A 24980-nucleotide genomic window follows, 5' to 3' on the forward strand; every position below is an offset into this window, starting at 1 on the left:
GTCTACACTGAGGCGACATTGCGGAACCATAACCGTTCTGAGACGCAGCCAGGGGACTACATTTGAGTACACACTCAGTAGTGATTTGCAGAATATTCCCTATGTCCTCTTCAGGCCGTGGAGCTGTACCAGCTAATTGAGGGGCAGAACGCCACACTGTGTAAGCTGAGAGAGATGGCCCACCGCAACCAGATCACACACACTGAGGTGAGACCTCACACACGCCAGACAGGTCCAGACAAGCACTCAGCAGCATACCAGTTAATAAAAGGCTGTAATAACCCGACAGACAGACGGACGGACGGACGGACGGACGGACGGACGGACGGATGGATGGATGGATGGATGGATGGATAGATGGATGGATGGATGGATGTGGACAGACGGACGGACGGATGGAGACGCCCTTTCTTCATGACCAGTCTAACCCCAATGGATTTGATTGTTTGGTCCTCTCTCCCAGGATCCAGAGGGGGGCAGTGAGGGTGCGAGTTTATCCCAGCTTCAGGGTGAGTTGGTGGGGTTACAGAGCTCTCTGTTCACCCTGGGTCTGGAGCTGGAAGCCAGTCAGAGAGCCCAGAGACAGAGCCAGAGACAGGCTGAGGACCTGAGCAGAGCTAAAGGCAGACTCCACTCTGACCTAAAGGAGGCACTGCAGCACAGGGAGGTCACCGACAAACACAACCAGGTGCGTGTGTGTGTGCTCTGTGTGTGGATGTGTTGGTGTGGACCCCTGTAGCAATGATGTAGGTGGTGTGTGTAACCTATCCTCTGTCCCACTGTAGGACTTGCGCAGTGCCCTGGCTCAGTCTGGCTTTGAGTTGCGGACTAAAGAGGCTCAGCTGGAGGAGAGTAAGGCGGAGAGACGCACAGAAGTTCAGGAGAGAGACAAGAACATCACCCAGCTCAAACACTCCCTTCAGGACAAGGAGAGGCAGCTACAGGTGAGAGACATAACCCCCCCCCCCCCCCACACATACACACATGAACACACACACATACACACTGACCCTATCTCCCTCACCCTTTGTAGGAGTACTCTGAACTCCTGAAATCAGCAGACAGCTCCAAACCCAGAGATGCTCTGCTGGACAAACTGAGAGAACGCATCAGAGACAGGGACAGAGCATTGGAGGTAAGGACACTTACTCTTACTGGATGGATGGATGGATGGATGGATGGAAGGAAGGATGGATGGATGAAAGGATGGATGAAAGGATGGATGGATGGATGGATGGAAGGAAGGAAGGAAGGAAGGAAGGAAGGAAGGAAGGAAGGAAGGAAGGAAGGAAGGAAGGAAGGAAGGAAGGAAGGAAGGAAGGAAGGCTGGCTGGCTGGATGGATGGATGGATGGATAGAAGGATGGATGGATGGATGAAAGGATGGATGGATTGATGAAAGGATGGATGAAAGGATGGATGGATGGATGGACGGATGGATGGATGGATGGATGGAAGGATGGATGAAAGGATGGAAGCATGGATGGATGGAAGGATGGATGGATGGATAGATAGACACTAATAATAATGATTGATGTTCTCTTTCTCTGTCCAGCGGTCTATAGATGAGAAGTTCAGTGGTCTGGAAGAGAGGGAGGAGCAGGTGAGGAAACTACAGCTGGCCCTTCGAGAGAAGGAGCGAGACCTGGAGAGACTGCGCTGTATACTGTCCAACAACGAGGAGACCATCACGGTACAAACGCACGCACTAAAGGACGATACCTCGAGCAACCACGAGGATACACCCACTCTCACACACGGTACATCTATATACATTGACATGTTTAGACTGTGTGTTTGTATAGAGTCTGGATGCGTTGGTGCGGGGTAAGGAGCTGGACGTGGAGCAGACAGCAGAAGCCCACAGGAACCTGCAGTGGCTCCAGCAGCAGAGTGAGGAGAGAGAGAAGTGCACTCTGAGAGAGAGAGACACGCTCATCAGCCAGCTACAGACTGCCCTGCAGACACGCAGCCAGGAGACACAGGTAAACACACAGAAACACACACTCGCACAAACACATACGCAAAACATGCGCGCGCTAAACGAGGTCAACAGCTCAGATAGGTCACACTAGTGAGGACTGGCTGTGCCACCAGTTTGCATTCTGTTTGTTCTTGTAACCAGTAGTTTCTCTCCAGTGTTGAAGTTTTTCATTGTTGGCTGATATTAATGACTTGCAGTGCTTTAACAACCTCAAACTAGTCCAATGAGGAAAAACCTGCTCTTATATCTGACCCCTCCAAAAACGACAGATATACTGACGTGTGTGTGTGTGTTTGTTATGTTTTCTCCTATGTGTGTGTAGGACCTCACGGCAGCCCTCCTGGCTAAGGTCCAGGCAGGCCCCAGTGGGGTGGTGGAGGAGCTGAAGGCTCGCCTCGCGCTGAAGGAGAAACTGTTTCAGGAACTGCTGTCAGACCGCAGCCGCCAGAGCCACGAACACCAAGCACAGGTCCAGGATCTGCTCAGCACCATCAGCACTAAGGACCTGTACATACAGGTACCACACACACACACACACACACACACACACCCCTGATCTAGGACCTATCTCTGAGAATATGAATGATGAGCTTATGTCAGCTGTACAGTGTACTCAGCCCAACATCACTAAGAAAAATCCAATAGTCTATTATAGAAATGGAAACATTTGTGATAGACTGGATGTAACATATAAATTGACAGTCGATTTCAGAATCTCTCTTTTCTCCCTCCGACCTCTCTCAGGACTGCTCTGATAGGCTCTCTCAAGTGATTGGCGAGCGGACGGGCCAGCTTCAGGAGCTGCGCAGGCAGCTGTCGTCACAGGAACGGGAGATGGGTGAGCTCCGGAAGGAGAGAATGGGAGAGGCGGAGCGACTGCAGGACCTGCTGAAGGAGAAAGAGGCTTTTATCCAGGTGAATTCTGGGACACTGGTTGACCACACACACACACACACACACACACACACACACACACACACACACACACACTAACTGTCCTACTCCTCCCCACCCAGAGTCTGATGCAGAGCCAGGAGGAGAGCATGGAGCTCTCCACACCAGAGGGGGCAGAAGAGGTACAGGCCATTCGGGAGGAGCTGCAGCTGGTCAGGAAGAAGGAGAAGGGGGCTCAGCTGGAGATTTCAGTCCTGCGTTCAGATCTAGCTCAGGCCCAGGAGCAGGCCCAGAAGCAGGGGGATAGGTTTAAGATCCTGGCCCCAGGAGTAGTAGCCAGGGAGCCCTCCAACACTGACCACCAGGTATCCCTCTCCACCAAAGTGCTTTATTGTCTACAACATTGTCCTTGTTAGTTCTGTTAGGTCTGGTGCCTACTGAGTGGAGTGTGTGTTTATAATATTTCCCCCTTTCCTTTTCCCAACCTCTCTGTCAGAGTGTATTGGAGCAGTTGGCCAGTGAGTACCACAGGCTGAACGATGCTCTGAGGGCAGAGAAGAGGCTGTACCAGAGTCTGAGCCACATCCAGGCCAGAGGAAACAGGTAGGAGGTGGCCACAGAGGCCTTCACTGAGGCCAATAATAAACACATCTACAAATACACACACATGGGTGCCTACAAATACACACATTTGTGGACAGTGTAAGCTAGTGTCAGTACACATTGCTGCGTACAGTAGTAGGCTAGTAACAACTGTTGAAACCACAATCAGTGTTTGAGGACGTTTGTGTGTGTGTGTGGTGTCATTGCCCCTCTCTCAGCAGCTCAGAGAAGACCCGGGCTCTGCACACCGAACTGGATTCTGTTCAGGCACTCCGAGGGCAGCTGGAGGAGGTCCTAGCCAGGACCCGGAAGACCGCCCTGGCACTGGAGAGGGCAGCTAAGAGGCAGTCTGACTTTGGAGGTGGGGACGGGCAGGGACTGGCCTCCAGGGCTACCTGGGGCACTCTTACTAATTCTGTAGGATATTCTGTCTAGCCACTGCACCAACGAGTCAGACAAATGCACTGCAGGTAGAAGTTGCCCTTAGTCATCCAAACACTCAATACTGACCTAAGGTCAGTGACTATGGGCAACTTCGTTCCTCTTTGGATGACACAGACACCACACAATAACCGATGCCTGTTCTAACCAACAACACATTTTTGGGGGTGGTTTTAATTACTGTATGAAGTGGCAACGTGCAACTTAGATGTTTTATTATTTATTATTATTCATATATTCCGTGAGTTGTGTTTTTATTGTTTTTACAAACCGCCTGCGTATTGCTTTGCAGTGCGGCTGTTCTGTAATGCTATGTTGTATTGTACTCCGTCTCTCGGTGTCAATGTGTCCAGCCTTACGGTAATGTGATGTGTTGTGTAGACAGTCCAGCTCATGCCTTACAGTAAATGTCTTCAAGTCATCCATCTTATTATTTAATACCATCTTTGTGTACATACCGTATGCAGGCCCAAGATATATTAGCTGAAATCAAAAGGATGGCCAAGTAGTTAGTATTCCTCCGCAGATCTTCATTCCACAGGTTTTAAAGATCCTATCATAGTTGTTCTTAGTCTCAAAGACGATGCATGGACCACTAGGTGAGTAGTCAATAGTGTTTTCTTAATTAACAAAGTAAGAATCCTTATCTTAGTTATTTGTTAACCTTGTTATCCCTCTTCGATACCCCACAACCCAAGTATCTTAGATAGCAGGCCTATTTCTTGCATTTATTGATAGACTTTGTACCAATCACAATGTGATAAAGACATGATAATAAGATTATACCTAGTATCATTCGAGATTCGATTGGTCCAGATTGATTAGGTTTTAAGGATTTTAGGATTAGTGAAGGAATTTTCAATTAAGGTTTGGGGTGATGAAACCCACATTTTTTTGTACTTTGAAATGGAAAGTAAAATAAAATATTTCCTGTTTTTTTGTTGAAAGGATTTTTTTCTTTGAATTGGGGACTGGATTCCCTCTCCCTTTTTGCCCCCTTATCCAATACAACAAACCCTCTCATCTCCCCCAACTAGTAGAGAACAGATAACGGGTGTTCTGTCTATCCCTGAGCTGAAAGAAAGAGAAAGTGGTGATCATGTGCTTTTCTCATCCCTGTCTGAAGAGTCATCTCTGTCTCTACATTCTGTCTCCATAGTCTCTGTGTCAAAACACACTCTTAGACATTACCACCCACCAACACTTGCATACACACACACACACACACACACACACACACGCGCATGCTCTCACACACGCTCACACATTCTAAGAATATCCTTATAAAATAAGTTTTCTTTCACAGAAGAAAGAGATCTCTCATGTTTTTAGGAAGTTACACTACCATCTCTGTCGTTAATGACTTCTCTGCCACGTGCATGGCATCCCAGCATGTTGTTTGCATGGCTAGTTTACTGTGATGTGGATTGACAACTTTGACACAGGTAAGTCACTATTAGGTATACGATAACATAGTCAGTATAGTATATTATGTGAAGCAGTCCTTCTGCCTCACACTAGTAATGATTTCCAATCATTATATCTAACCGGATAGATTATATAAGGTATATACAGATAGCACAGGAGGTTGGTGGCACCTTAATTGGGGAGGACTGGCTCCTGGTAATGGCTGGAGTGGAATTAGTGGACGGTATCAAATACATCAAACATGGTTTACATGTTAACTCTGTTCCGGCCATTATTATGAGCCATTTTCCCCTTAGCAGCCCATTATTATGAGCCATTTTCCCCTTAGCAGCCCATTATTATGAGCCATTTTCCCCTTAGCAGCCCATTATTATGAGCCATTTTCCCCTTAGCAGCCCATTATTATGAGCCATTTTCCCCTTAGCAACCCATTATTATGAACCATTTTCCCCTTAGCAGCCCATTATTATGAGCCATTTTCCCCTTAGCAGCCCATTATTATGAGCCATTTTCCCCTTAGCAGCACATTATTATGAGCAATTTTCCCCTTAGCAGCCCATTATTATGAGCCATTTTCCCCTTAGCAGCCCATTATTATGAGCCATTTTCCCCTTAGCAGCACATTATTATGAGCCATTTTCCCCTTAGCAGCCCATTATTATGAGCCATTTTCCCCTTAGCAGCCTCCTGTGAATTTAGCACATCACGTCTGCACGGTCTGGATCTGTGTGCTTCATATGTGTCTCATCATCACCACCAGAGGCTCTGGTGAGGACTGGACATGGAGATGTCCGCCAATGAAAATGATTACTTCATATGGTTTATATGTCATGATTTAACTGTAATATCATGTAATTATATAGTGTTCAACTATAAGTACATGAATATACCTTTTCATAACGCGCTGAGAGAGATGCTTCTATTGTACATACAGGTAACCACCAAAATAAATCAAACACAAGTAAATGAGGGATGCAAAAGTATTTTGAAAGCAGGTGCTTCCACACAGGTGTGGTTCCTGAGTTAATTAGGCAATGAACGTCCCATTATGCTTAGGGTCGTTTACAAATTCCCAGTTGCCCATTTTTTAGCTACCATGGCTAGAAGAAGAGATCTCAGTGGTTTGAAAGAGGGTCTCACACGAACATAAAGAGTCTTGTAGGTGTCTGTCTCAGTCGCCAGATCTCAACCCAATTAAACACTTATGGGAGATTCTGGCGCGGCACCTAAGACAGTGTTCACCACCAGTATCAACAAACCACCAAATTACGGAATTTCTGGAGGAAGACTGGTGTCACATCCCTCCGATAGAGTTCCAGACACTTGTAGAATCTATGCCAAGGTGCATTGAAGCTGTTCTGGTGGCTCGTGGTGGCCCAACGCCCTACTAAGACACTTGTAGAATCTATGCCAAGGTGCATTGAAGCTGTTCTGGTGGCTCGTGGTGGCCCAACACCCTACTAAGACACTTGTAGAATCTATGCCAAGGTGCATTGAAGCGGTTTTGGTGGCTCGTGGTGGCACAACGCCCTACTAAGACACTTGTAGAATCTATGCCAAGGTGCATTGAAGCTGTTCTGGCTCGTGGTGGCCCAACGCCCTACTAAGACACTTGTAGAATCTATGCCAAGGTGCATTGAAGCTGTTCTGGCTCGTGGTGGCACAACGCCCTACTAAGACACTTTATGTTGGTGTTTCCTTTCTTTCAGGACACACCAGCTCTGTCATAGTGCAGGACACACCAGCTCTGTCATAGTGCAGGACACACCAGCTCTGTCATAGTGCAGGACACACCAGCTCTGTCATAGTGCAGGACACACCAGCTCTGTCATAGTGCAGGACACACCAGCTCTGTCATAGTGCAGGACACACCAGCTCTGTCATAGTGCAGGACACACCAGCTCTGTCATAGTGCAGGACACACCAGCTCTGTCATAGTGCAGGACACACCAGCTCTGTCATAGTGCAGGACACACCAGCTCTGTCAGTGCAGGACACACCAGCTCTGTGCAGGACACACCAGCTCTGTCATAGTGCAGGACACACCAGCTCTGTCATAGTGCAGGACACACCAGCTCTGTCATAGTGCAGGACACACCAAGTGCAGGACACACCAGCTCTGTCATAGTGCAGGACACACCAGCTCTGTCATAGTGCAGGACACACCAGCTCTGTCTTAATGCAGGACACACCAGCTCTGTCATAGTGCAGGACACACCAGCTCTGTCATAGTGCAGGACACACCAGCTGTGTCATAGTGCAGGACACACCAGCTCTGTCTTAATGCAGGACACACCAGCTCTGTCATAGTGCAGGACACACCAGCTCTGTCATAGTGCAGGACACACCAGCTCTGTCTTAGTGCAGGACACACCAGCTCTGTCTTAGTGCAAGACACACCAGCTCTGTCATAGTGCAGGACACACCAGCTCTGTCTTAGTGCAGGACACACCAGCTCTGTCTTAATGCAGGACACACCAGCTCTGTCTTAATGCAGGACACACCAGCTCTGTCTTAATGCAGGACACACCAGCTCTGTCTTAGTGCAGGACACACCAGCTCTGTCATAGTGCAGGACACACCAGCTCTGTCTTAGTGCAGGACACACCAGCTCTGTCATAGTCTGTCATAGTCCCTCATTTTAAGTCATTGAATTTTAATTTTAATATGGTGAAACTACAACAACATAAAATAAGCGTTGAACATCTAAATGTCAAATCATAGTGTAAAAGCAATGGCATGCCCTCTATTACAGAATGTTAAAAATAGATCTGTGTGGTTGTTATTACTTTGTGCCTCATAGCGCCACAGAGAGGGTGTGTGTGTGTGTGTGTGTGTGTGTGTGTGTGTGTGTGTGTGTGTGTGTGTGTCCATATCCCCAGCACAGAGTGAACACATACACACTACAGGGTTGGGCAGAAGACAGAGGGGCTGTCCTATCCATGGCTGGGCTCAGTGTGTATGTTTGGCTGTCTACTCCTGACATAACATTTGATTCTGACCAGGGGAAGAGAGAAGGGAGAGAGAGAGGTAGAGAAAGAGGGAGGAAGAAAAATAAGAGGGAGAGTGGTAGAGTGTGATATAGACAAACTTGATAGGGGAGAGGTTGAGAGACAAAGGGAGGCGGAGAGAGGAAAGAAGGGTGAGGAAGTATCTGATCGGTTGCCTGTTGTGTTTTCAGAGCTCAGCACGGAGGAAGAGGAGGAGGGAGACGATGAACAGGGCAGCACTGATGAGTTCTCAGACAGTATCGAAGACGATGAGGATAAACTGACTGCCAAAAGCCTGGCCTCCACTAAGGTACATGTGACTTTTTACCTTTAAATCTTAAATTGTACACTAGCCTTGTGCCTCTCATCGTAGACTCTCTTGACAGACTGGTTGCCTCTCAATGTCCCAATGTTGTTGCCTTAGGTATGGGATTTCCAACACTTATCTCATCCCCTTGTACTTTAGAGCTTAATGTTGACAATCTTCCAGCCTGGTTGCCAGACTGTTTCTGTATTCAACAACACTGCATTGTTCCCTTGCCAAATAAGACAATAGCAAAGCGATTAGCTTAAGCAGACGCAGACCAGTACCCAGACTAACAAGTCCTTTTTCCTGTTATGAAACTGTAATTCTGTCACCCCTCTCTCTAACTCTCTTTTCCTCTCTTTCTTGACCAGAACTCTGGAATGGCCTGTGGGCAGGGGGTGCTGTCTGGAGGACCTGTGAGTGGAGCACTGTCCCAGGGGGCCATGGGGCAGGTGAAGCACCTGGCTGAACAGAAGAGGGCAATAGAAGAAGAACTGGAGGAGATGAGAACACAGCTGGAGACCACCGGCTACTCCTCCCTAGCCCAGATGAGGTATGTACATACACAGTACCCACTCACCTGTGTATCTACTATTCGAACACATTAAATGGTCTATACCAGTGTTACTCACCATTTTTTGCAAGGGGGCCACTGGGTTGAGACAATCCTTCAGAGAGCCGCACAGATCTTTCATTTGTTCTACTTTTTCTTCCAATATGATCAATTGAGAGCAAATTCAGAGCAATAGAGCACATGCAATTGATTTGATGCACAGCACATCACAAATATATACATACACACATCAAATAGTCTACATCACATGTATACGACGCATATTAAGGGTCACCTCAGTAGTTGGATGGGCGAAAATGTCTCTTCTGCTCCTTGACTGAATTAATTCTAAATGTACAGTTGAAGTCGGAAGTTTACATATATCTTAGCCAAATACATTTAAACTCAGCTTTTGACATTTAATCCCAGTAAAAAGTCCCTTTTTTAGGTCACTTAGGATCACCACTTTATTTTAAGAACGTGAAATGTCAGAATAATAGTAGAGAGAATGATTTATTTCAGCTTTTATTTCTTTCATCACATCACAATAATAGTGGATAAGCAATTACAATAACACGTAAGCAGTGTAGTTGTTGTTATTCATACTGAATCCCATGGTTTACTTTCCATCTCGTGCAGGAGTACACTGCTGAGGCTGCAACAAGAGAACGAGGCCCTAAAAGAGAACCAAGGGGAGGTAGAAGGTCTAGGAGAGCTGGAAGATCCAACAGACACGTGCCAAGAGAACGAGGCCCTGAAAGAGAACCAAGGGGAGGTAGAAGGTCTAGGAGAGCTGGAAGATCCAACAGACACGTGCCAAGGATGGGAACAGAAAGAGGAAGAGGAGATGGAGGAGGAGGAAGAGGTACTACCAGCAGTGGGACCCACCCAGAGCAAGCGTGGGCCCCCAGCAGTAAGGATGAGAGAGGGAAGGGGGAAGAGACAGTGTACCAGACCTCACTCCTTAGACCTGGGTACTCTCCTGTCCCACCGTCAGCCAGACCACACAGAGAAGGTAAAGGTACAATCCTCTACCCAAAACCAGTGCTTGCCGGAATAGTGTTAACATCTCACTCTATGTATAATTCAAAATGTTCATCTTACTCTCTGTCTCTCTATCTCATTCTCTCTCCCTCTCTCTTCCCTTATATTCTCTCCCTCCCCTACTCCCTATCTCTGTCCCCTGCCCCTTATCTATCCTCCCTTTCTCTCCCTCTCTCTCTGTGTCTACTTCCTTCCCCCTCTCCTCATATCTCTGTGTTGGTGTAGCTATAGCAGTCTATGTAGGGCAGTTTTCTTAGCCTGGGGATAGTTTATATAAGCAGCACTGGTTCTGGGCAGGCAACTGCTGCTCCTTTTTTTCAGGCGAGAGGAAAGGAGTGTTCTGTGTTTCAGCATGTGCTTTATGAAATAGGACACAGGACATCCAGTTGTAGTTGGAAGTTTACATACACCTTAGCCAAATACATTTAAACTCTGTTTTTCACATTTCCTGACATTTAATCTGAGTAAAAATTCCATGTCTTAGGTCAGTTAGGATCACCACTTTATTTTAAGAATGTGATATGTCAGAATAATAGTAGAGAGAATGATTTATTTCAGCTTTTATTTCAGCTTTTATTTCTTTCATCACATTCCCAGTGGGTCAGAAGTTTACATACATTAAATTAGTATTTGGCAGCATTGGCTTTAAATTGTTTAACTTGGGTCAAACGTTGTGGGTAGCCTTCCACAAGCTTCCAACAATAATTTGGGTGAATTTTGGACCATTCCTCCTGACAGAGCTGGTGTAACTGAGTCAGGTTAGTAGGCCTCCTTGCTCACACACACGTTCTCAGTTCTGCCCACAAATGTTCTATAGGATTGAGGTCAGGGCTTTGTGATGGCCACTCCAATACCTTGACTTTGTTGTCCTTAAGCCATTTTGACACAACTTTGGAAGTATGCTTGGGGTCATTGTCCATTTGGAAGACCCATTTTGCAACCAAGCTTTAACTTTCTGACTGATGTCTTGAGCTATTGCTTCAATATATCCACAGTTTTCTTTCTTCATGATGCCATCTATTTTGTGAATTGCATCAGTCCCTCCTGCAGCATAGCACCCCCACAACATGATGCTGCCACCCCCGTGCTTCATGGTTGGGATGTTGTTCTTCGGGTTGCAAGCCTCCCATTTTTTCCTCCAAACATAACAATGGTCATTATGGCCAAGCAGTTCTATTTTTGTTTCATCAGACCAGAGGACATTTCTCCAAAAAAGAATGATCATTGTCCCCATGTGCAGTTGCAAACCGTAGTGTCTTTTTTAATGGCGGTTTTTGAGCAGTGGCTTCTTCCTTGCTGAGCGGCCTTTCAGGTTATGTCGATATAGGACTCGTTTTACTGTGGATATAGATACTTGTGTACCTGTTTCCTCCAGCATCTTCACAAGGTCCTTTGCTGTTGTTCTGGGATTGATTTACACTTTTCGCACCAAAGTACGTTCATCTCTAGAGACAGAACGCATCTCCTTCCTGAGCGGTATGACGGCTGCTTGGTCCCATGGTGTTTATACTTGCGTACTATTGTTTGTACAGATGAACGTGGTACCATCAGGCGTTTGGAAATTGCTCCCAAAGATGAACCAGGCTTGTGGAGGTTTTTTCTGAGGTCTTGGCTGATTTCTTTTGATCTTCCATGATGTCAAGCAAAGAGGCACTGAGTTTGAAGGTAGACCTTGAAATACATCCACAGCTACACCTCCAGTTGACTAAAATGATGTCAATTAGCCTATCAGAGGCGTCTAAAGCCATGACATCATTTTCTGGAATTTTCCAAACTGTTTAAAGGCACAGTCAACTTAGTGTATGTAAACTTCTGACCCACTGGAATTGTGATACAGTGAATTATAAGGGAAATAATCTGTCTGTAAACAACTGTTGGAAAAATGACTTGTGTCATGCACAAAGTAGATGTCCTAACCGACTTGCCAAAACTATAGTTTGTTAACAAGAAATTTGTGGAGTGGTTGAAAAACTAGTTTTAATGACTCCAACCTAAGTGTATGTAAACTTACGACTTCAACTGTATTAAGGCTTTTTCAATCTGCTATACATGTGAATGCTTTGTTTCCATAATGAATACAAATGTTTCTGACGTCTGTTTGCTGCTACCATTATATTTATTTTAGCTATAGATATAACAACATTTCAACCATTATGGTTTAAGCTCAACAGTTATGGTTTAAGCTTGTTAGGTTACTCATGTAAAAGTGAATCAGCAGGCATTGGTTAGTTTTTTTGTTACTCATGCTGCATTCATAATCAATTGGGAAGGTGTAAATTGCCAGTTGGACGCATTCAAATGCTTTGAACTCGTTTAGAAAATGCTAATTGGCTAATGGCCAACAAGCTGCGTCAATTATTAACTAAAAGTACAGCTATCATGTTTATAATTAAATGTTCAATGTTTTATAAATAATGTTTTGTTGTTACGTTTAACTGCCTGTTTTCAAGGTATTTCTTTAGTTGGTGACGTCAGAGGCCAGCGTGTGGGAGAAGTCGGAACTCAAGGGTTATAGACGAGTTTCCCACTAGTTGGAGGGGCATTCAAGTGGATTTTGCCTTGTATTGATTCCTATAGGAGGCGGGGTCTGAGGATGTCACTTGTGATGTGGGTGGGTTCTGGCAGCATGTGGAGACGGGTCTCCGTGAGCATGTGGTTCGTCTGCGTTCTGATTTGGCGCTGAGCAGACAGGAGAGCAGAGAGCTGCAGGAGAGACTCATGGTGTCTGAGGCCACGGTCCACGCGCAGGCTGAACAACTCAAGGACTACAGGGAACTACTGAGTGAGTCATCATACACCTACGCCGAAAACATACATGCATACCACAGGATGCTGCTACGGAGGGGACTGCTCATAATAATGTCTGGACAATTAAATACAGTGTAGCTGATTCACTTCATGGAATCATTCAATGTAATTTACTCAAGGAGTAATGGTTCTCACGCACACTCTCACAGTGGAGACGTCAGTTGAGCAGGACAGCAAGCAGGTCCAGGTGGACCTACAGGACCTGGGCTATGAGACGTGTGGCCGTAGTGAGAACGAGGCAGAGAGAGAGGACGCCAGCAGCCCGGGTAACTGAGCTATGTCTCTCCTTTATTTGTCTCTCCAGTTTAACCTGTCTTTTCTCTCGCTCCGGCCTTGTCTTACGCCTCTCTCACCTGTCACCTCTCACTGCTTTTATCTCACTTTGCCACTTGAGACATCTCAAACTCGCCATACGGTAGCTACTTGACTTTTCTCCTCCCTCAGAGCTTGATGATCTGGAGATGTGTACCTCACTGAGCCACCAGCAGGACTATGACCCTGCCGGGGTTTGGTTCCATGGTGATGGGGGGGTGGGCGGGGCTTATGATGAGGGGGAGGAGTCAGTGACAGGCTCTCTACAGCAATTGGTCCAGGACCTGCGTTCTAAGCTGGCCCGCTGTCACAAGGTGATTCGTGGGTTGCAGCTACGTGTGCGTTCACTATCCACCACCAGCGACTACGCATCCAGTCTGGAACACCCCCCGCGCAAGGTACGTCATATACATGACATACAAGACCTGATTGATTGATCAGTTGATTGATTGCTTCAGTGACTTGTTCGCTTCTTGCTTTATGGGCTGATATGATATTTTCTGTGACTATTCAGTCTTTTCTCTCCTCTCTATCAGGTGAACTGGGCATTCGAGGCCACCCCAGCCCCCAGCGGTGTGGAGGAGGATGAGGGCTGGATGTCCGACAGCCTGGGGCCTCGCATGGAACCCAAGCCCAGCCGGGAGCTGCGAGAGCTGATGTCCCGAGTGGCCTCACTGGAGGCGCAACTCAAGAGCTCCAGGCTGGAGGGGAAAGGAAGGGCGGTGGAGGAGGGGAAGTGTGCTACCTGGCCCGGGTGAGGAAATGAAGGAAGGAAATAATGATGAGATTGACTATGATAACAATGATAATGGTGATGATAACTATGATAATGGTGATGATGACTATAACAATGATAATGGTGATGATGACTATAACAATGATAATGGTGATGATAACTATGACAATGGTGATGATAACAATGATAATGGTGATGATACCTATGATAATGGCGATGGTAACTGTATAATGATAATGGTGATGATGACTACAACAATGATAATGGCGATGATGACTATGACAATGATAATGGTGATGATAACTATGATAATGGTGATGATAACTATGATAATGGTGATGATAACTATGATAATGGTGATGATGACGATCTCTGTCTTTTATGTCTTGACCCCTCATCTTCCTCCCTCTCTGCACAGGAAGTACAACACTCTGATCCAGGCACAGGCCAGGGAGTTGTCCCACCTGCGTCAGAAGATGAGGGAGGGCCGCGGAGTGTGTCACATCCTCACACAGCACCTGGGAGACACCACCAAGGTATGACACTCTGACGATCTCTCCACAGATCAGGACATTATGTACCACTTTGACAGTGATTGAATCAAATAAATGTAATTGAAGTAAAAATATATATATATATTTAGGCGTTTGAGGAGCTGCTGCGTGCCAACGACATCGACTACTACATGGGGCAGAGCTTCAGAGAGCAGTTGGCACAGAGCACTGCCCTGGCACAACGTGTGGGCACCAAGATCAGTGGGCGTGAGTGTGGAGACCACACACGCACAAACATGTGCAGGCACAATCACACACACACACACACACACACACATACACAAGTGGTTGCAATCGCACACACAGGCACACATGCACAGATACACACATTCCCCGATCTTCTGTCCTCCCTTTCCTCTCCACTACCACTCCATCTCTCTCCTCAGGTGACCGTGCTGAGCTCCATGATGATAAGATGGGCCATGAGCTGCTTGCTTTACGGTGGGTTTTTATGACCTATTGATGTGTCTCCAAAATGGTTATACAAATTATATTAGAACTTGATTGCGGTATTTGAGCTCTGGGGTGGATCTTTCCAGGTATATGCTGCTGGTTTGTGGCCTGTTTTCTGGTGGCCAATGTCTGTCTGTACGTGTACACTACCGTTCAAAAGTTTGGGGTCACTTAGAAATGTCCTTGTTTTTGAAAGAAAAGCAAATTTTTTGTCCATTAAAATAACATCAAATTGATCAGAAATACAGTGTAGACATTGTTAATGTTGTAAATGACTACTGTAGCTGGAAAAGGCTGATTTTTAATGGAATATCTACATAGGCGTACAGAGGCTCATTATCAACAACCATCACTCCTGTGTTCCAATGGCACGTTGTGTTAGCTAATCCAAGTTTATAATTTTAAAAGGCTAGTTGATCATTAGAAAACACTTTTGCAATTATGTTAGCACAGCTGAAAACTGTTGTTCTGATTAAAGAAGCAATAAAACTGGCCTTCTTCAGACTAGTTGAGTATCTGGAGCATCAGCATTTGTGGGTTCAATTACAGAATAAAAATAGCCAGAAACAAATAACTTTCTTCTGAAACTCGTCAGTCTATTCTTGTTCTGAGAAATGAAGGCTATTCCATGCGAGAAATTGCCAAGAAACTGAAGATCTCGTACAACGCTGTGTACTACCCCCTTCACAGAACAGAGCAAACTGGCTCTAACCAGAATAGAAAGAGGAGTGGCAGGCCCCGGTGCACAACTAAGCAAGAGGACAAGTACATTAGAGTGTCTAGTTTGAGAAACAGACGCCTCACAAGTCCTCAACTGGCAGCTTCATTAAATAGTACCCACAAAACACCAGTCTCAACGTCAACAGTGAAGAGGCGACTCCGGGATGCTGGCCTTCTAGGCAGAGTTCCTCTGTCCAGTGTCCTTGTTCTTTTGCCCATCTTAATCTTTTCTTTTTATTGGCCAGTCTGAGATATGGCTTTTTCTTTGCAACTCTGCCTAGAAGACCAGCATCCCGGAGTCACCTCTTCACTGTTGACGTTGAGACTGGTGTTATTTTAATGGACAAAAAATGTGCTTTCCTTTCAACAACGAGGACATTTCTAAGTGACCCCAAACTTTTGAACGGTAGTGTATGTATTGTAGGAACTGAGTAAAGATCTGTAGCAAAGGATGAAATAATCAATCTCTTTTTCTCTCCCTAGGCTGAGTAAGGAGCTCCAGCAGAAAGATAAGATCATCGAGTCCCTCCACACCAAGCTACAGCAGCGTTCCGACACCCCCTGCAGCAGCCACGCCCACTCAGAGACCACCGACCAATCAGACAGGACCTCCTTTGTGTCAGACGAGTGCCGGACCAATGAGGACCTGGAGCTATGTTCAGATGTGGACGAAGCCAGCGAATACGCTCAGGGAGAGCAGGAACAGGGGGCGAGACATGGCCCAGGAAACACAGGTATAGTAGCCACTTAAACTTAGGTAATATGTGCTATTCGTAGACACATACTCTAAACCTCCCTCCATCCTCTTTCCAATCTCCTCTCATCCCTTTCACCACTCTTTTTCCAGACCTCCACCACTCCCTCCCTCCACCCTGTCTTAAGTCCTCCAGCAGCTGTCCTAACATGCTGTACTCCACCCCTGAGTTGGCCAGTCAGACTGGTCCTGTGTCCTGCTCCCTACCTGCCTCCCAGTCCCTCCCCGGCCTGAACCCTAACCATGACCCCTGGGGTCAGCATATGACCTTTAACCCCCAGTCCAGGACCTTGTCTATGGAAGCGAGGCAACAGGAGCTGGATACCCTGCACAGACAGATGGCTATGAATGAGAGTGAGCAGAGTTAGCGTTAGCATGTGTTTTTGGAGTGTACTAACTGAGGGACAGGCTTGGTGCTATGGATTGGGGGTGTACCAGAATGGAGTAGAATCTGTAGCATGTATTCGTGTGATACCGACAGGGACAGCATTGGCTGGAGTAGTGGCTTTATAAATACATGTGATTGATTGGATGATGTTAGGGCTAGCATAGCATGCCTAGAGTGGATCAGGATGAGACAGCGAATAGAGTGAAAGACTTGGTGTGGATGTGTCAATGTTGGGGTTGAGAGATCCCAGAAGCACCTGCTTCTGGTCCAGGTATACTGTAGTACCCTCTAACAAGTTTCTCTATAGAGATATAGCATATCTGGACCAGAAGCAGGCGCTGTATCATCAAACACAAGTTGGGGCCATATCACCTTAAAGTAACAACAAACCAAATATGGAGTTGATCTGAATTGATTTCAGGTTAATTGGACATCATTTTTTAAAACATGCCCACATGCCCCAATCACTTCCATTGATTGTTAGCGTGTGGTGGCTAAGGTTAGCTGAAGTTTGTAGTGGCTGTTTAAAGAAAAATGAACCATGGATTACAGTTTATCTTGGCCCATAGACTACTTCCAGGGTGAGGAACCATCTAACACCAAGTTTAAATTTAGTGAACTACTCCTTTAACAGCACCTAAGTTTGGCTCATAAATACAGACTCTGTTCTGAATGGCTGTGTTTCTGACATCTCTCCCATATCCATGGTTACAGGCTTTGTGGTTCCGCACGCCAACGCTCTGTCCAACCTCGCACCAGCCGCCCACCACCAGCCAGACCACTCCCCTTACGGCCAGATTACCCATCATGCCTTTTACCCACACCAGCTAGGCAGCCGACCCCCAGGCCAAGCCCTGAAGGCCAACACAGACCTGGTGGAGAATGGTGCATTGTGGGATATGGAGAACATGGTTCAGCCAGCCAGGGTTGGGTCATCAGGAAACAATTCAAGAAACAGCTTCCCTGGCATGAAGACCCCTTTTCATTGATCAAATTATTTTCCATATAGATTACAAGTTGTGTTTATTCATAGGGCACTTGAAAGATGTATCTTACCTTTGTATGCTAATCCATGAACTTTCAACTTTTGATGAACTTTACATATTGGCTATGCACTATTTTACAGCATCTCGGTTCATCTATGACCAAGGCATGCACAATATGCACTATGCACAAAGATGCTGACGTAAACAAGAACTCTCTTCTCTGTCCTGCGTTCCCCAGGTGTGGACCTGATCGAAGAGCACCTGAGAGAGGTGCGGTGTCTGCGTCAGCGTCTGGAGGAGACCATCAGGACCAACGAGAGGCTCAGACAGCAGCTGGAGGAACGCCTGGCCACCACCGGCCGCGACGGAGGAGCCCCCACTAACATCTACATCCAGGGGCTGGACTCTGTCAGCCAGCTGTCCAATGAGATCAGAGTCCTGAAAGAGGAGAACCTGGCTCTCCAGGCACACCTGCAGGCCAGCTCAGGTACTGCATCTCCCCAACCCACGCTGTGGTCAACATAGAACCACGCATATTTGTTCTATATGGCTGAATCATTTAATCTTGTTCCAAAGGATGGGATGTAGTGTCTAACTTTGCCCCGCCATCATATGTGGTTCCCCTCAGATACGTGTGAGGAGGCGGAGCAGCTGCGTGAGGTGGTGGTGAAGGGGCGTGCCCGCCTGAAGCAGGCGGAGCTAGAGGCGGAGCAGTGGAAGGAGGAGCTCCGACGGCTGCAGACACACAGCCAGGAGCAGGGACAGCAGATTCACACACTCAGACAGGAGAGGCAGAACAGCCATGACACGAACAATAGGTGTGTGTGTAGGGTGTGTGTGTGTGTGTAGTCACCCAGTATCTCTCTCTTGTCTCCAGGCTCCAGCAGCAGTTGTGTGAGAGCAGGGAGCTGCTCCACTCTCTGCAGAGTGAGCTGCAGGTCTACCACAGAGTGTGTGTGTGTGTATTCACCCAGTATCACTCTCTTGTCTCCAGGCTCCAGCAGCAGTTGTGTGAGAGCAGGGAGCTGCTCCACTCTCTGCAGAGTGAGCTGCAGGTGTACCACAGAGTGTGTGTCAACGCCAAGGGCAACCCAGGTCAGCTTACTCACTTCATCCACAAGCTAGTGGTTTCATATAGCACTGCAATTCAGGAGGTTGCCTTTAAATCAATGCTCACCAATGGAAACATTTGTTAAAATATTAACCTAACTATATTAACCTAACTATGTTAACCTAACTATATTAACCTAACTTGAGATGCGTACACATAACTGGGACATTTGCATATATCAGACACTGCTTGCATAGAATTCCAAATTACACTCAGAAGTTTCTGTTTGGACTTTATACATGCTGTGGGCCTATGACATTCAGTGTTATATTGACTGACACTGTTATTGTGATTTTCAGGGTACTTGTGTGAGGGCCAGTACGGTGGGGTCCCTGCCCTGCCCGTGGAGCTGGGGGAGCTGCTAGGGGAGGTGAGGAGCCTCAGAGCCCAGCTCCAGTCTAGTGTCCAGGAGAACAGTGTCCTGAAACAGCTGGAGCTCCACAAACACCTGGAGCAGAAGCTGGGAGGTGGGGTTCACGGAGGGGTGGGGGTCATTGGGGGGATGGAGCCCCCTCGTACCCCGTCTCTCAGTGCCCTTTCAGCCAGCCCCCAGAGGGACAGCCTCTACAGACGGCAGCTACTGCATGGTAAGGGCGTGTTGTCTGGTGTAGTGGTGTGGTTTGGGGTTACAGTATGGAAATACATTTTGATATCAGCTTGATAGGCACCAATACTCAATACCAGCCTAAGCTTAATATTGGCCCACTCTTCAACACTATCAATGGGACCAACCGGTTTGTCTCGTGGAAATCCCATTGAACTGACTGATTGCTGTGTTTAATGAACAAATAACAACAGAGTAATGCCGTTTTTTTTTATTGAAAGCACTATCATTTAGTGAATGTTGAGTGTTCAGGGTTGTGTGTGTGGTGGCCGAGCATCCCTGTCTGTCTGTGTGTGTGGTGGCCGAGCATCCCTGTCTGTCTGTGTGTGTTCTGCAGACCCAGCTCCGTCTCCCCCGGTCAGAGACATTGGGCTGTTTAACTGTGGATCTCCATACCACGTTCTCTACACAGACCTGGAGGAGACCCCCCTCACTGCCAATGGTGTGACTCTAACGCTAACTGCATCCTGTTTAATCGTGCTGTGACAAATGGGGAAATGAGAGTTGTACATATCTGATTTTTAAATCTGTAGGATTTTACATAAGTCTGGTTATAAGGTTAAAATAGTCCAGGAAGGATGTTATTCCGGATGTTAATCACTCCATTACCTCAAAAAACAAATAACATCTCAAATTCTCTCGTTTACCAGTTAGTCTGACACTAAGCCCCTGTCTCTTCGTCTTCCTCCCCTCCTACAGATCTGGACCCCCACTCAGAGCTGGAGGGTGACGCCCCGGACGGCTCGTTCTCTAACCGGAACGGGCGCCATGCCATCGGGCACGTGGATGACTACAGCGCTCTGCAGCAGCAGGTCCTGGAGGGGAGGAGTCTGGTCCAGCGAATGGAAACAGCCCTGCAGGCCTGCCTCAGCCAATCAATGCTGGAGGGCAGCCACGACCAGGTAAGAGGGAAAGTAGCACTATTTGCGCCAACAACTGAATTGGAGATCTAATCTCGAAACCCAGAACCAAATCATGTGCTTTGGCCACATACTCAATGTAAACAGTCTGTTGCTACAGCTACGTTCAGGAAATTGAAGGTGTCTAGCCAACTGTCTCTGTGTAGGTCCTCCTGGACTATGGGCGCGTGAGGAGTCTGCTGTCTAACACCAAGACCCTGAGACAGATCCTAGAGGAGGTTGTGTCCCTGATCAAGATGTTTTGGAGGGCTGCCCTGCCCAGCACAGACCGTTACACCCATAACCTTAAGAAGGTGCACTATACATGGTTTACTACCAGTATATTATGAATCCTTTCGTTGTAATTGGTGGTTTGTCAACCATGTGATGGCTGTGAGACACTCTATTGGTAAGGCAGGCTGCTAGGCAGAGATGTGAACTGTTGTTTCGTTTATTGTTTGATTGAAATATTGAGTTGATTGATCATTGTATTGATTTATTGATTGCTGTGACCCATGCAGGAGCAGTGTATGCAAGAGGAGATTCTGTCTCTGAGGGGGCGTATCTCGGAGCAGGGGGAGGTGCTTCAGGGAACCATCCAGAGACTGAGGAGCACCAGCCGCACCAAGGAAGGCATGGAGCACTTCATCGTCAACCAGCGTGAGTGTCTGTTTGTGGGTGGGTGTGTGTGTGGTCTGGTGTCCCAGTGTGTGTGTGTTTGGTCTGGTGTCCCAGTGTGTGTGTGTTTGGTCTGGTGTCCCAGTGTGTGTGTGTGTGTGTGTGTGTGTTTGGTCTGGTGTCCCAGTGTGTGTGTTTGGTCTGGTGTCCCTATGTGTGTGTGTGTGTGTGTGTGTGTGTGTGTGTGTGTGTGTGTGTGTGTGTGTGTGTGTGTGTGTGTGTGTGTGTGTGTGTGTGTGTGTGTGTGTGTGTGTGTGTGTGTGTGTGTGTGTGTGTGTGTGTGTGTGTGTGTGTGTGTGTGTGTGTGGACTGGTGTCCCTGTGTGTGTGTTTGGTCTGGTGTCCCAGTGTGTGTGTGTGGTCTGGTGTCCCTGTGTGTGTGTGTGTGTGTGTGTTTGGTCTGGTGTCCCAGTGTGTGTGTGTGTTTGGTCTGGTGTCCCAGTGTGTGTGTGTTTGGTCTGGTGTCCCAGTGTCTGTGTGTTTGGTCTGGTGTCCCAGTGTGTGTGTGTGGTCTGGTGTCCCAGTGTGTGTGTGTGTGTGTGTGTGTTTGGTCTGGTGTCCCAGTGTGTGTGTTTGGTCTGGTGTCCCTGTGTGTGTGTGTGTGTGTGTGTGTGTGTGTGTGTGTGTGTGTGTGTGTGTGTGTGTGTGTGTGTGTGTGTGTGGACTGGTGTCCCTGTGTGTGTGTTTGGTCTGGTGTCCCAGTGTGTGTGTGTGTGTGGTCTGGTGTTCCCGTATGTGTGTGTTTGGTCTGGTGTCCCAGTGTGTGTGTGTGGTCTGGTGTCCCCGTGTGTGTGTGTGTTTGGTCTGGTGTCCCAGTGTGTGTGTGTGTTTGGTCTGGTGTCCCAGTGTGTGTGTGTTTGGTCTGGTGTCCCAGTGTGTGTGTGTTTGGTCTGGTGTCCCAGTGTCTGTGTGTTTGGTCTGGTGTCCCAGTGTGTGTGTGTGGTCTGGTGTCCCAGTGTGTGTGTGTGTGTGTGTGTGTGTGTGTGTGTGTGTGTGTGTGTGTGTGTGTGTGTGTGTGTGTGTGTGTGTTTGGACTGGTGTCCCGGTGTGTGTGTGTTTGGTCTGGTGTCCCGGTGTGTGTGTTTGGTCTGGTGTCCCAGTGTGTGTGTGTGGTCTGGTGTCCCAGTGTGTGTGTGTGGTCTGTGTTTCCCAGTGTGTGTGTGTGTGTGGTCTGGTGTCCCAGTGTGTGTGTGGTCTGGTGTCCCAGTGTGTGTGTGTGTGTGTGTGTGTGTGTGTGTGTGTGTGTGTGTGTGTGTGTGTGTGTGTGTGTGTGTGTGTGTGTGTGTGTGTGTGTGTGTGTGTGTGTGTGTGTGTGTGTGTGTGTGTGTGGTCTGGTGTCCCAGTGTGTGTGTGGTCTGGTGTCCCAGTGTGTGTTTGGTCTGGTGTCCCAGTGTGTGTTTGGTCTGGTGTCCCAGTGTGTGTGTGTGGTCTGGTGTCCCAGTGTGTGTTTGGTCTGGTGTGTGTGTGTGTGTGTGTGTGTGTGTGTGTGTGTGTGTGTGTGTGTGTGTGTGTGTGTGTGTGTGTGTGTGTGTGTGGGGGGGGGGGGGGGGGGGGGGGGGTCTGGTGTCCCAGTGTGTGTTTGGTCTGGTGTCCCAGTGTGTGTGTGTTTGTGTGTTACAGAAAAAGGTCCTAGTTAGATGTTTCTTCTTATTGTACAGTTCCCCTTTTCATTGCAGTATCAAGGACTCGTGATGTGCTGAAAAAAGCCAGGACTAACTTGGAGGTAAGAGATTGTAATTGTCCTCAATACATACTGTATGTGGTATACCCAAGTATTCCCATCTTGTATACCACATAAAATGTTGTTAATGTGTTGTGTTCAGTATCTGGTTACCCAGTCCTAGTGTCAGTACTGTTTCTCTAGTGTTGTCTCTCTTTTGCACCCTCCCTGTCTGTTTCACCTGTTCCTTCATCCTGCGTTTGTCTCTTCCCTCCTTCCTCTCCTCCTCCTTTCCCCTGAGTACCTCCAGAAGAACGATCGGAGGATCTCCTCTCTAAGCTCCTCCTCTTCCACTCCTTATGCTGGTAAATGGTTTGGCACACTGTGGCTTGGCCTGTTGTGCCTGTCATGCTGTGTGACATCACTGTTTTACCATCCAATCAAACAACAGAAAAGTAATGTTTAAGGACTATCATTTAAGTCATACAAATGGATGAATATAAGTCGTAGAAACCAATGCCTTGTCCTAAATCAACACCCCAATGAGTTTTTTATCACCCCTAGAATTATATTTAAATGCTGTTTATACACTGAACAAAAATATAAACGCAACTTGCAACAATTTCAAAGATTTTACTGAGTTACGGGCCCTAATCTATGGATTTGACATGACTGGGAATCACGATATGCATCTGTTGTTCACAGATACCTTAAAAAATAGGTAGGGTCGTGGATCAGAAAACCAGTCGGTATCTGGTGTGACGACCATTTGCCTCATACAGCCCGACACATGTCCTTCGCATAAAGTTGTTCAGGCTGTTGATTGTGGCCTGTGGAATGTTGTCCCACTCCTCTTCAATGGCTGTGCGAAGTTGCTGGATATTGGCGGGAACTGGAACGCGCTGTCATACACATTTCGATCCAGAGCATCCCAAACAGGCTCAATGAGTGACATGTCTGGTGAGTGTAGGCCATGGAAGAACTGGGACATTTTCAACTTCCAGGAATTGTGTACAGATCCTTGCGACATTGGGGCTCTGCATTATCATGCTGAAACATTAGGTGATGGCGGCAGGTGAATGGCACAAAAATGGACCTCAGGATCTCGTAAAAGGTATCTCTGTGCATCAGTGGAGGCTGCTGAGGGGAGGACGGCTCATAATAATGGCTGGAACGGAGCGTATGGAATGGCATCAAACAAATGGAAACCATGGAAACCATGTGTTTGGTGTGTTTGATACCATTAACCGCTCCAGCCATTACCATGAGCCCGTCCTCCCCAATTAAGGTGCCACCAACCTCATGTGCTGTGTATTCAAATTGCCATCGACAAAAAAAGTTAGTTTTTAAAACTTTTTACCCCTTTATCTCCCCACTTTTCGTGGTATCCAATTGGTAGTTACAGTCTTGTCCCATTGCTGCAACTCCCGTACGTACTCGAGAGAGAGAGAGAGAGAGAGAGAAAAAGATCAAGAAACAGGACCCTGCCAAGCCACACTGCTTCTTGACACACTGCTCGCTTAACCCGGAAGCCAGCCACACCAATGTGTCGGGGGAAACACTGTACAACTGACGACCAAAGTCAGCTTGCAGGCGCCTGGCCAGCCACAAGGAGTCGGTAGAGCGCGATGGGACAAGGAAATCCCATCCCGGGGCTGCAGTGACGCCTCAAGCACTGTGCCTTAGGCCACTGCGCCACTGGGGAGGCCTGATAAAATGCAATCGTGTTCGTTGTCCGTAGCTTATGTCTACCCATACCATAACCGCACTGCCACCATAAGACACCCTGGTGAGCTTCCCTGAGACGGTTTCTGACAGTTTGTGCAGAAATTATTCGGTTGTGCAAACCCACAGTTTCATCAGCTGTCTGGGTGGCTGGTCTCAGACGATCCTGCAGGTGAAGAAGCCGGATGTGGAGGTCCTGGGCTTGTGTGGTTACACGTGGTCTGCGGTTGTGAGGCCGGTTGGACGTACTGACAAATTCTCTGAAACGACGTTGGAGGCGGCTTATGGTAGAGAAATTAACATTACATTCTCTGGCAAAAGCTCTGGTGGACATTCCTGCAGTCATCTTG

The 24980-nt window shown here is 47.3% G+C and overlaps 1 protein-coding gene across 4 annotated transcripts in view; it reads left to right on the top strand.

Annotated features, from left to right (window-relative positions):
- The window catches only part of LOC139376335 (myomegalin-like), a 134907-nt gene that overhangs the window by 105685 nt on the left and 4242 nt on the right, over positions 1–24980 (top strand). The window contains exons 12-45 of one of the 4 annotated variants that reach the window (XM_071118747.1): positions 115–207; positions 464–688; positions 786–944; positions 1034–1135; positions 1555–1692; positions 1805–1984; positions 2306–2500; positions 2728–2898; positions 3000–3242; positions 3374–3480; positions 3699–3841; positions 8531–8649; positions 9018–9199; positions 9839–10214; positions 12821–13025; positions 13201–13317; positions 13496–13761; positions 13900–14117; positions 14518–14635; positions 14743–14860; positions 15040–15094; positions 16310–16560; positions 16674–16934; positions 17683–17934; positions 18193–18441; positions 18583–18772; positions 18949–19049; positions 19365–19652; positions 20007–20111; positions 20369–20571; positions 20736–20882; positions 21090–21228; positions 22922–22968; positions 23216–23270. In XM_071118747.1, coding sequence (XP_070974848.1) covers positions 115–207; positions 464–688; positions 786–944; positions 1034–1135; positions 1555–1692; positions 1805–1984; positions 2306–2500; positions 2728–2898; positions 3000–3242; positions 3374–3480; positions 3699–3841; positions 8531–8649; positions 9018–9199; positions 9839–10214; positions 12821–13025; positions 13201–13317; positions 13496–13761; positions 13900–14117; positions 14518–14635; positions 14743–14860; positions 15040–15094; positions 16310–16560; positions 16674–16934; positions 17683–17934; positions 18193–18441; positions 18583–18772; positions 18949–19049; positions 19365–19652; positions 20007–20111; positions 20369–20571; positions 20736–20882; positions 21090–21228; positions 22922–22968; positions 23216–23270 — 5818 coding nt within the window. The remainder of the gene's footprint in view (positions 1–114; positions 208–463; positions 689–785; positions 945–1033; positions 1136–1554; positions 1693–1804; positions 1985–2305; positions 2501–2727; positions 2899–2999; positions 3243–3373; positions 3481–3698; positions 3842–8530; positions 8650–9017; positions 9200–9838; positions 10215–12820; positions 13026–13200; positions 13318–13495; positions 13762–13899; positions 14118–14517; positions 14636–14742; positions 14861–15039; positions 15095–16309; positions 16561–16673; positions 16935–17682; positions 17935–18192; positions 18442–18582; positions 18773–18948; positions 19050–19364; positions 19653–20006; positions 20112–20368; positions 20572–20735; positions 20883–21089; positions 21229–22921; positions 22969–23215; positions 23271–24980) is intronic. The other 3 variants (XM_071118745.1, XM_071118748.1, XM_071118746.1) reach the window with 3 other exon arrangements.

This window comes from Oncorhynchus clarkii, chromosome 20, assembly GCF_045791955.1.
Source record: "Oncorhynchus clarkii lewisi isolate Uvic-CL-2024 chromosome 20, UVic_Ocla_1.0, whole genome shotgun sequence".
NCBI lineage: Eukaryota > Metazoa > Chordata > Actinopteri > Salmoniformes > Salmonidae > Oncorhynchus > Oncorhynchus clarkii.